This window comes from Polyodon spathula, chromosome 4 (genome assembly GCF_017654505.1).
Source record: "Polyodon spathula isolate WHYD16114869_AA chromosome 4, ASM1765450v1, whole genome shotgun sequence".
NCBI classification, from domain to species: Eukaryota; Metazoa; Chordata; class Actinopteri; order Acipenseriformes; family Polyodontidae; genus Polyodon; species Polyodon spathula.
The window spans coordinates 22,932,086-22,944,502 of record NC_054537.1 but is presented as its reverse complement, the minus strand read 5'-3'; the positions used below and the strand labels follow the sequence as shown (position 1 = coordinate 22,944,502).

The 12,417-nt window shown below is 37.8% G+C and overlaps 1 protein-coding gene across 4 annotated transcripts in view; it reads left to right on the top strand.

Annotated features, from left to right (window-relative positions):
• The window catches only part of LOC121314324 (arf-GAP with GTPase, ANK repeat and PH domain-containing protein 3-like), a 220,710-nt gene that overhangs the window by 188,199 nt on the left and 20,094 nt on the right, over positions 1-12,417 (top strand). For 3 of the 4 annotated variants that reach the window (XM_041247452.1, XM_041247450.1, XM_041247449.1), the window contains 3 exons: positions 7,958-8,112; positions 8,762-8,852; positions 9,004-9,226. In XM_041247452.1, coding sequence (XP_041103386.1) covers positions 7,958-8,112; positions 8,762-8,852; positions 9,004-9,226 — 469 coding nt within the window. Of the gene's footprint in view, positions 1-7,957; positions 8,113-8,539; positions 8,853-9,003; positions 9,227-12,417 lie in introns of those variants that run through there. The other variant, XM_041247451.1, reaches the window with a different exon arrangement.

Sequence of the window (12,417 nt, the reverse complement as noted above, 5' to 3'; positions counted from 1 at the left end):
AGCCTCTGTAATGGTCCAGCTCTGATTGCGTGACTCTGGGTGGGGAAAGGATTTGCCGTCGCAGAGTGCAAGTGCATCAGAGTTAAAGTGCTTTTTTTTTTTTTTTTTTTTTAAGGCTTTGCTTCCTTGTCTGCTTGTATGTGTTTTCTTTGCAATTCTTTTCTATTTTGCTGGAGTATCCCTGAGGCCTGACTGTGTATAATGGCCCTGTCCTGATTACACTAATACAGGTTAGGAATATTGGGTTTAATGATCTGCAAAATGAGGAGGCAGCGCTCTGACATTTATGAATAGCGCTTTCTGTTTGTTCTACTGAACAGGCTGTTAATTTGCAGAAATCAGAAACACCGCTCCCTATAATGATCTGATATATTTACACCCTCCTAACTGAAAATAAATTATACAACCAGCGTACCAACCACCCAGACACGCCTTACAAAAAAAGGATCGTAGACCTTTAGGACAAACAGGATTTCAGATGATTTTTCTATCTTTTGGGACATCACTCAGCTGTCAGTTGGAGGACTACTGAAATTTGAATTTGTTTCCTCAGGATAGTCCAGCTGGGTGCTGCATCTTTATTGTAGTGTTTGTGATATATTGAGGTGATTCTGTGCTTGCTCCAGTTAGCCTATATTTCTAAGCTGAAACCTTGTAGAGGTAATAATCAGGGGAAAGGTTTGGAAGTAAGGTATAAAGTAAAAATATAGGTCTTTACTGTGTGTAGTCTCCCCCAAAAAGTCTCTCTCTCTTGCCATGTTGGGTTCCCTTTCAAATATAAAACGTAACCATTACCTAACAGGATATATCTCTTATAGTCCGGATTACCTGAGCACTTATATCAAAGCTGCTCCTTTAAGAGCCCCATATGCGTCAGACATAGTCTTTGCCCCCAGGAGACAAATACGAGTGATGCATAAGGCTCATCGACATTCTCTGTTTCAGCCTTTGCCTGAGGAAGGAGTGAGCTCTGACTTTAAGTCATAACTATGGAGATAACTTGATTTAATTCCCTTTTTCTCTCATTTGATATTTTGAAATAATTTTGCTTTTTGAGCGACAATTCTTAATTAGCTTTAAGCTCTGATTGAAGTCCCCTCCATGGCCGTGTGCCACGGATTCAGTATTTAAGTTCACACTCTCTCCCTTGCTGTTTGGCTCTTTGTGAGTCAGTATAAAAAGTTGGTAATGCTTTATATTGCGTGGCATAAATTAATACTTCATAAATATGCAATAGCTGGTTTCTTGCTAAATGTTAACCAAATGTCGATAAAAAATGTAATTGCATATCACGTCCATTTATATTATGTTTTATTACCTTTGAAAATATGTGGTAATTTCCCATTGTTTACATGTTTTTGATTGAAAATACAGTTAATCTGACTTAAATGTTAATGGAAAGTAACAAGGAATAATTGAATGTATTATTATGAATATTTTAGAAAGTGCAAAATTATTTTCTGTTTTTCATTCAGAAATCCAGCGTGTGCGTAAGCTGTCTCTGTATTAGTGTCCGTCTGTACACATAGTATATTGCGCGAGCAATCTGTTTTGTTCTGTTTTTTCCAGTCAGCTTTTCACGCTACAGAGGCACTGCCAGTGTTAATGGCTTTTTAGCTACACTGCGCTGTCGAACTGGCAGGAGCCTTTTCGACTGGAGAATATTCCGAATGTCTGTATGCCATTGCTGTGTTTGCTTTGCTGCACTTACAACAAAGGCTACTAGATTTTTTACTAATTAAGAGGCAACTGCAGCCCCTGTCAGTTTTATAGTGCATGCTTGCAGTTTGCCAGTGGCTTTTTTTGTCTTTACCTGCATGCCACTTGTCCTGATACCATCCTGGTACCAGTGACTCGCTCTTCTGGTGCCAGTCAGTGCAAGTACCAGAACCTGTAACCTGGTCAGTACCAGAGCGTGTGCCAGTGACCTGGTCAGTACCGGAGTCCGTACCAGGGCCTGTCCCAGTCGCCTGGTCGGTACCAGAGCCAGTACCAATGACCTAGTTGGTACCAGGGACCGATATTAGTGACCTGATTGGTACCAGAGCCGGTACCAGTGATTTGTTAGGCACCAAAGTAGGTACCACTCACCTTTGTTGGTACCGTGGTGGCACCAGTCATCTTGTTCATACCAAAATCGGTACCAGTGGTCCGGTTTGATACCAAGACTGTTACCAGTGCTCCATTGTTGTGTACTCTGTGCACAACAGTTTTCAGTACTAGTCTTCTTACTGGGCATCTTTTGCTCATTTTGCTAAAAGGACACTGGATAGCATGCTGGCCCTCTGTTCCAGGGACTGCTCTGCTTCTCTGACACCAGCACAGCATGATTCTCCCCATTGGTCCCCTGTAGTGCCGTCAACAGAGTCCCCACTCCCTGGAACACCAGGAACTAGGAAGCGATTCTCTAGGGGTAGGAGTAGGACTAAGAGTTTGCGCTCCTATAAATCCTCCTCTTCATCCTGTGGCTCGGAGAACTCCCACAGGTTTCTTTTTTCCTTTTGTCAAAACTATTTTATTACTACAACAAAGTGTTTTCTCTTGTTGCATTAATAATTTAATGATACATGCTTGGCAGCAAAAAGGATAACCTTGCTTCACCTGAAAGTGAAAACAATCTGGAGAAAAAACAAAACACATAAATCAGCAGCAGAGTAGGATTTGTGAGAATGTTACTAGGATTGTTTTGTAAGGTGTTTAACACCTGCTGTGGGTGAAAAGGCTACTGCGTCAGGGTTTTATGTATCTTGAGAACCGCTTATAGAATTGTGATGAATCTTTGTAAATACATTCCTTAGTACATTGAGAATTCTGTACGTACGATCCACTTAAATGTACAGTTGTGTCAAAAGTTTACATACCCCAGTGGAAATGTATAATTTCTAGAAATTTCTCAAAAACAAATAATTCTAGGAAAAATCTTTTGTTGCAAAAGTTTTGCTTTTGTGGATGAGCAAAAAAAGTTACAAGAAATAGATATCTACAATTATTTATTTCAGCAATTTTTTTGCAAAACTCCAAAAATGCTAATTCAAAAGTATTCACACCCTGACAAGGCAAATGAAATTAGTAGCTAGTGGAGGCACCTTTAGCAATAATAACCTATTTTAAATTATTAGGATATTTGTCAATGATTTATTGATTTTTGACTATTCTTCAACACAAAATTGTTCTATTTCATTCAAATTCCAAGGACTTCTCTTGTGCACAGCCTTCAGCTCATACCAAAGATTCTTAATGGGATTTAGATTGGGACTTTGCCATTCCAGAACCTTGATGTTATTCTTCTTTAACCATTCTGAAGTGGATTTTGATGTGTGCTTTGGATCGTTGTTGTGTTAGAACATCCAGTTGCTCTTTAAACCAAGTTTTGTAGCGAAGGGTTTCAGATGATTGACCAATAGATTTTGGTATGCTATGGAATCCATTTTGCCATGAATTAGAACTAAAGAAGGATATTACCACCGACATGCTTGACAGTAGGTATGGTGTTCTTTTCTTTGTATGCCTCACCAGACTTTCTCCAAACGTAACGACTATCAGTGTGACCAAATAGCTAATTTTTTTTTCATCACTCCACAAAACCTTAGACCAGAACTCACATCCATCATTCAAATGCCTTTTTGCAAACATTAAGTGATTGTGCTTGTGACATTTTCTTAAGAGTGGCTTTTTCCTTGACCTACGACCATTGAGACCTTCAACGTGCAATACTCGACCCTATGGCTGCAATGAAAACCGCAGTCCCACAACTTTATGACAATAAATCATTATCTGCGTAAGGTCTTCAGATAGCTCTTTACTTTTTATCATATTGCCGTCTTGGTAATGACAGCAATCATCCTATGCCTAACCCTTTTGTACTCTAAGAATGTTCACCTACAATCCAGCATTTTCTAGAATTAGGTTCTGCATTATGATATTTAAATTTCTAGCACCTTGTAGACAATACTATTGTAGCATCAAAGGGTACGAATACAACAGAAATTGCTGAAATAAATAACTGTAGACATCTATTTCTTTTTTCTTTTTTTCATCATCCACAAAAGCAAAAGTTTTGCTACAGAAGATTTTTCCTAAAGTTTTTTGTTTTTAAAATTTCTAGAAATTACACATTTCCATTTGGGTATGAACTTTTGACTACAACTATATGTCAATGTACAGTTTTAAACTATAATTTTGTATCACAGCAGTGGCAGGAGATGTGTAATACTAGCATAGTACTAGGTAATCAACAACACCACAACTCATTAAAATGTGTTGTATGCATTTCAAGGTCTCTATTCAGGGATGCCAAGATATGTGCATGAAAGGGCCAATGAAGGCCCTGTGCCCAGTAGTTTTGTATTTCTTCATCTGTCACATCTGTATGTGTGCATGTTTATTGGGATGGTCATCGTCAGAGTTTACTGGTAAATCTGCCTATTAAGAATACAGTATATCTTAGATATTCTGGTTTGTTGTATATTATGCAGTTCATTTTAGCCCAAGAGTTACACGCAATGCGCACAGGCTAGGTCATCATTTTCATGATACAGCTATAAATACAATAATGACTCCGGCATTAAACCTGCTTTAATTCCAACCTGGGGCATTAGCAGGTCAACAACAGGCAAGTGGAAGTGCAGCATGTTTTCTAATTTCCTTTCTATTGCAGTGTGTTAATTAAGGCAAAATCATATTTGCCCTTTACTGCGCTGCGCCTTCATATCGGATTTAAATTGCGTTCCTTCATGCGTGCCCGTCGCAGCAGCTTTGTTAATTTAGCTCTTATTTGAAAGGACTTGTTGCTTGTATATTGTTTGAAACGGGGTCACAGGGTTAACATGCATTACAAGCGGCAGCTTCTCCACATTCCTCCTCACTCAGGCTCTGAAAACAAAAGTGCTCTGGCTTTTAAACGATCACCAGGAACCTCAGATGGAAGTCTGGCTGTAAGGTCTGTTTTCATCATCTACAGTATTGTAAAGTCATCCCACTAGGTCATTGCATTTCCTTTTTAATAATAATAACATCAATTGCTTTTTATGATTGGATTAGTGTCCTAAGGTATATTTTGACTCTGCTGTCTTTGATATTATTATTATATACTATTATGCACATATTGTTGATATACTGTACATCACATTGAAGACATTGAAGAAATGTTTGCCATTTTATTTATTAATTGTCTTCTAGAATTTTTAATAAAGCATCTGATTGTTTAACAGTTTTGGATGTCATGGTCATCAACTCTTTAGTCATACAGATATCTCTATTTGTGAATTTACAGCATGGCCGTGGAAGTATGTTGCTGACATACTTGTTTATAATACTTGTAGCAGCACTATTGCCTGGCCAGTAAATGGGTAGCAGTATGTTAATTTTCACATCACCTGTCTGCCACAGAGAGTCATTTTAACAGTAGGCTTCAATTTCACATGCAAAGTCTTGTCTGAAAATTTTAAAATCAGCCAAGCAGGGATGAATTTGTATTATATCTTTTTGTATATTTGTACACACACACACACACACACACACACCCCTCTTTCTCGCTGGTCCCTAATCAAATCACCTGTATGAATGCCTGTAATTTATCGGCTGGTCGGCCAAAAAAAAAAAAAAAAAAAAAAAAAAAAAAAAATTAGTTTTCTTCTGATGGTTATTATCAGAAATTGAAAGTGTTTAATTTAGGAACCCAATGGAACATATTTTAATAATGAGCAAAACAAAGGGAGCTGAGGTACAGTAGATCTGGGGAGGAAGGCAGCAGATGCATGTGGTGTTCCCTGCTTCCACCAACACAGTCATACGAGTTCCCAGTTAATTTACACCTGACCCAAATGAGCTTTTCTTGTGCAATAGAATGCGGGTAGTATTCACTGAGGACTGGAATTAGAATTAAGCTGCCCCCCCCCCCCCCCCCCCTCCAAATATAACAATGTTCTCCTTTTAAGATATATCTAGTTGAATCCCTTGGAATACCTGTATGACCAGTCAGGTTGTTGAACTATCAAAATCCAATATATGAGTAGAGGTGGTTCAAGTGAGGCCTGAACTGATTCATACTCAACAAGCACATTCAATAAACAACTCGGTGTAGTCTAAAATAGTTGTTTTTTGGTTGTTTTTTTTTATTGTTTTAGAATAGTTTTTTTGTAATAATATTGCACTGCCGGTGAGAGTTGACTGACCTTGAGATCTCAGCTCAGCCAAAGATTCTCAGACAGATGCTGGGACACAAATCAATTGAGCTTCCACGGTTTTTGTGGCAGTGAAACAGTTGGACGTGCGTTGTGACGTTCCTTTTTTGCTGTGCCACAGTCCCTCCTCGCAATAAATCCAGGCAAGAGGAAGATCCCTGTGAGGTGGCTGGTAACCCTCCCAAGAAATAGAAATACTTGGCAAAAGCAGGCTTTAATTTAAAAAAAAAAAAAAAAAAGTTTTTTTAAATATTACTAATTAAATGTATTGCTTAACCCGCGTCTTCTATTTACAGCTTGAGGCTCCAAGTTGTATATTGATTCTGTGTCCTAAAATCAATTCTTGCTGATAAATCCATTAATAATAGATGCTTTTGATCTAATTAAATTATTGCTTCCTGCTTGAAGGCAAAGTTCTGTTTCAAAGCATTTGAAGCATTAAAGTCACATTTACACGTACTTGTCATCCAGTAGAACTTGAAAAAGACAATTGGTGAGGAATGATTATTTAATGAAAAGAAAATGGGAGATGTCCCTTGGTTCACCCCCAGGGATCTTTCCTAGCCTCATTGTTTCAGCTGTGGTTCTCTGCTGGACTTCAGAACAATTAAAAGCAGATCTGTGAGGAGTGAGACAGTCTTGCAATAGGGAATCAGAGCCACCTGAAAACTAAACCAAATTGTCACCTTTAAAAAAACCAAAAAAAAACAAAACACTTTTAAACAGTAAGTAAACACTTTTAAGCACTGTTTTCCACACTGTTGTATACACTATTTTGCCAGGATAAATGTAGTACTTCAATTACATCCACAGTACAGTCTAATCCTCAATTTCTGCAAATTAAAAAAACAAAATTCTTTCAGATATTTAATTTGGAGACTGACATACCATGGCCTTGGTTGAGCTTACTTGCACAGTTGTTACATTTTCAACTATTTGAATCAGATGTAGCTGGGCAGCATATGGAATGTGACGTGTAGGTGCAACTTCAGATCTTTGTACCATTCCTACATATGCCAGTCAGCTTTTCTTGTAATCCTGTTTAAGATCTGCAGCTCCCGAGGCTCTGTGCAACTGTAACTTTATGTAAATGAGGATGTTATTTGCATAGCCCTAATTAGGTAATTACAGATCATTTTGGTATGAGATCAAGCGTGTGCTGATACTGAAAGGTTTTTATTATTCATTCTACTTGGACTCTGCTTATTTAACTAATTTGCTGGCGTAACTACTTGTAGTCACTAATAAAAAGAGAGTTTTATCTTCTGACTCAGTAAAAGCAGCAGTAATTTGACGACTAAACCAAAACCCTCAAGAAGCTTGGTTAATAATAATTTATATTGAAGAGCAACAAGCAATAGCAATTACTTGACTAATATGCAAGTTAGGGTCATAATGACATTACAAACTGAAGGGACACTGACATAACATGTGTTATGTTCTGCATGTAATTGCTTGTATATCACAGAAGAAAATTAGCTTTATGAGCAATGCATGGGTGGTAAGATGAAATTGACTGCTTATGAAAAGTAATTCGTACAGTACAAGAGAAAGAGAGAACATGTTAGAATTTGTCTGTGATGGATGTTCATAGCTGAATTGAGACTTTGATTTTATTTTTAGAATAAATTTGGTATGATTTTAATACAGTATTTCTGTTTCTCCTCCAAACTTTACTCAGGCTTAAAACTCTGCAGCTGAAGAACTGATTGTAATTAACAGTGGCTTTAACTACAGACAAGGCTTTGACTGAAACTTAACTCTTTCCTCTCCAGAGCAAGAGGAGTCGTTTGAGTTCAATATTGTGTCGCTGACTGGTCAGATGTGGCATTTTGAGGCATCCACCTATGATGAGAGGGAGTCTTGGGTCCAGGCTATCGAGAGCCAGATCTTTGCCAGTTTACAGTCATGTGAAAGCAGCAAAAACAAGGTGAGGATCTAAACTACTGTACCCAAGTTGTTCAAGAAGTTTTAGCAGGGTTTTCCCTACCATGTTAAAGATGGTACTGTATTTCTAAAATACACCAAATGCAGGTTACTACTTTACAGCAAATATCAATTTAGGAGTGTAGAAAACAGATAAGTTTAGAACTTTACTGTAAAGAGATTTCTAATAAACCAGTTTTTTTTTTTCTTGAACCAGTTTAACCAGCTCCTCAGCCAGCACCAAGCCTCCTGAAACAGCACAACCAGCTAAAAAAAGCAAAAACCACCTGCTCTGCCCAGCAAACTCCAGTGATTGTCAATGCTGCAATTTCTATCAAGTCTAAACAACTATGCTAAAAATTAAGCACAGTAAAAACCTGAAGGGATTCTCATTTCAATCTCCTGATGTTCACCATTCTTTCTCTCTGCAGACAGGTGCACTGCAGTGTGTGAACTCGTTATTAAAGACGACAGGTGTCAGGATAAGAACATGGGCCATGTCAGGAAGCGGGGAAAGAGTTTCATTTTAATATTTTTTTTAAATGATGGAAGCTGCCTTCTCTGTCCCTCCTCCCGCCACCCTTATCCTCTTCCCTTTTTACTTGCGATTTACTTTTTAATGAAAAAAACTCTCTTTTTTTAAAAAATTTCAGTCCCGGTTGGGCAGTCAGAGTGACGCACACACCATCCAGTCAATCCGTAATGTCAGAGGGAACAGCTTCTGTGTGGACTGTGAGGGGCCTAGTAAGTAGAAAATTGAGAATTTGGCTTGTAACATGTTTTGTCTCTGTAACTATTGTTATAATGAATACCCCACCTATGTTAAGGCCAAAGCCAGAAGATGTGTGAGGGTTGTACTGATACTGCTTATTTCAATGTTTTTTGTCTTAAACAGACCCAGACTGGGCCAGTTTGAACCTCGGCGCCCTGATCTGTATCGAATGTTCTGGAATCCACCGGAACCTTGGCACACACCTGTCACGTGTGCGCTCTCTAGACCTGGACGACTGGCCAGTGGAGCTCAGCATGGTGATGACGGCTATCGGCAACGCCTTGGCCAACAGTGTCTGGGAGGCCTTGGTTGAGGGCTACACCAAACCCACTTCAGACAGCTCCAGGTATGGCTCCAGGACACCACTTCAGTCTAGCTCTTCCAATCTCAAACTGTCCAGTAGCAGTTCCTACTACTTTTGCATCCTAAGTTCACACATTAATACATTATGATTTTATTAGCAGTTTTATGAATGCATTTGCCTTAAAGGTAATCCTTAATTCATCTTTCCGATGTTTTTTTTTTTTTAATTAATGTTTTTATTATTTTTTTTAAATGTTTTGTCATTATGATGTACTGTGTTGCTGTGTAAACTAGGCAGTTGGGTAATTGTATTTCATTGTACTGTTTGACAAGTTTTTAAATGAATTAAAAATTATTTTGTGATTTAAATACAATTAAAAACATAAAACATGCCAGCTAATGACATTAGCAGTAATGTTGCCTATTGGGAAAAGCCTGCTACATATAGAATCTTCTCAGTATAATAGCAGTTAGGTGGTATTCAAATAATTATAGCACAGAGTGCGAATCTACAGTGTGCTGACAGCAGTATAAAAATATATCTGGAAAGCCACAAGCATTCCTATGCATGTTACAGTGCCACGTTTAATGGCAAAGTGGTTTGTCCCTGTCTGTGTCCCGTGTAGCCTCTCATTCTCCAAGTGCTACCATTGTATGTATTCTTAATCTAACAGTCCGGGATTATAATAATTTTATATAATTATATAATCAATGGAGCTGAATTCTCACGGTTAAACATCCCCAGTGGTGCTGGTAGATTAAGAACATAAGAACATAAGAAAGTTTACAAACGAGAGGAGGCCATTCGGCCCATCTTGCTCGTTTGGTTGTTAGTAGCTTATTGATCCCAAAATCTCATCAAGCAGCTTCTTGAAGGATCCCAGGGTGTCAGCTTCAACAACATTACTGGGGTCCGCAGGGTTTTTTTTTTTTTTATTGTGAAACAAGCCACTGTTGGGATTCTCACTACATCCATAATTTTACATTTATATTATTTATTATTGATTTATTGATTGATTTATTGATTACATATTTAGTTGGGCAGTTATCTCGCAAACCTGTGTTTAAAGAGAGTTTCTTCTCAATTAATTAATTTACGTATATTTATTATATATATATATATATATATATATATATATATATATATATATATATATATATATATATATACACACACACAGTGGCTTGCAAAAGTATTCAGACCCCTGACCAATTCTCTCATATCACTGAATTACAAATGGTACATTGAAATTTCGTTCTGTTCGATATTTTATTTTAAAACACTTAAACTCAAAATCAATTATTGTAAGGTGACATTGATTTTATGTTGGGAAATATTTTTAAGAAAAATAAAAAACGGAAATATCTTGCTTGCATAAGTATTCAACCCAGCTTTAAGTTTTTTGGGGTAAGTATGTACTAGCTTTGCACACAGTGTCGGAGTGATTTTGGCCCATTGTTTTTGACAGATTTGCTCCAAGTTGTTCAGGTTGGTTGAATGATGTTTGTGGACTGCAATTTTCTAATAATGCCACAGATTCTCAATGGGATTGAGATCAGGACTTTGACTGGGCTACTGTAGGACATTCATCTTTTTGTAGCACAGAAAATGTTTACAATTGTTTTGCTTCCCTGATCTTAAGCACATCTTACATAAGATACCCTCACCCCCCTTATGTAAACTGGTAGATAAAGAATGCCTGGCTTATGATTAAGCACAGTGCATGTAATGATAAACTGTGAAAGATTGGAGTAAACATTCACTCAGTAATCCTGTCTTAGTGACAAAATTAACTGGACTGGAGCTCTTAAACATCATGAGTTTTATTTCAAATACTCTTCCCACTTGTGCACCAATATTCAATCAGGTTTTAGTAGACTCCAGTAGGGATGCTAGACCATTCCTCCAAAACTGCTTTAGCCAGTTGGCCTGGGATAAAGACAAAGTATCATGCTAGCCAAATGCATAACTCTTTCTATGTACTGACATGCCCAGATTGAGTGGTTACTCTGTGGGCTATCAATCCCGCCAGGTGATCGATGACTCAACCCCCTTTTCTGAAGTCATGCTCCTCTTCGGGCTCTTCAGAATTTAGTTGGAATTTCTGGCATAGATGATTACAGTTCCACTGGTTGGTTTACCTGTTTTATTGATATGAGTGCATTTATACAAGAGGGTCACACTGAGAGAGCATCCTGTTTCTAAATGATGTGATGATGTCTCCATTTTTATAGGGCTTGGGTACTTGAGGATTTTAAGTGAGGCCTAATGGGAGTTTAACCAGACTAGAGTTTGTTCTAAATTTTCCAAACTTGTAATCAAAATTTGGTTAAGAGACTGAATAGCTTAGTTAAGCAGCAGCAACCTGCAGTGCAGGTGTACTGGAAGAAAAGATTACAACCATTAACTCTCAAACCCGACATAAAATGGCTTGCACTGTGCCTCTATTTCTGCAATGATCTCTTTGGTGTATTGTGTCATGTGAAAGATTAAAGGCTAATGTTACCCTTCTTTGTGGCCACCATCATAAATATGAAGTCAGCTTCAAAATTAAGGTCACCATCTGCAGGGCCTCTGTCTTTTTTGTGTCGCTTTTTGTAACACACCATTTTAAAACCCTCTGGTGCAACACAATGCCTCTCGTGTGCTTTAAAAACAAAAAATGGACTAATCCAGTAAGTTAGGACAGTTCCCTTATCAGGATAAAACTATACTAAAAGAAATATTAAGTTAAATAAAATGGTTAACTTGTGGTTCTGAAAAATATAGCTTTATTGTCCATATGTGTTGCTGCGACTGTTTAAATAACATGCATGCAGTTTTTCTTTTCATTGTTAACATCCTGACAAACATCCATAACTATAAAGTCTGTTCAAAGCTCTTCAAAATGTACGCTCTAGTGCACTGGGGTCTGTCCTTTAAATCACTGCAGGAAGAGTGTGTTCCATATCACATCATGGATCGTTGAAACAGGCAAGTGTAAAAAGCTGTCAGGGTGTTAACAATTCCAGGTACGTTATTTAAACAGATGTGAAACACTATTTTTTGAAACCCTGCTACTTACTCATTAACCCTCGGTCGTTTTGGGTCATGACATAATCTAATGTTAGTGATTTGTTGCAATTAATTCTATGTGCCTGCAGCAGTAAAGGCCAATGACAGGCGTATTTATATATTACCATTCCATAGTATACATAAACATATTTTTTTAAGTTTCCACACAGCTAAAGACA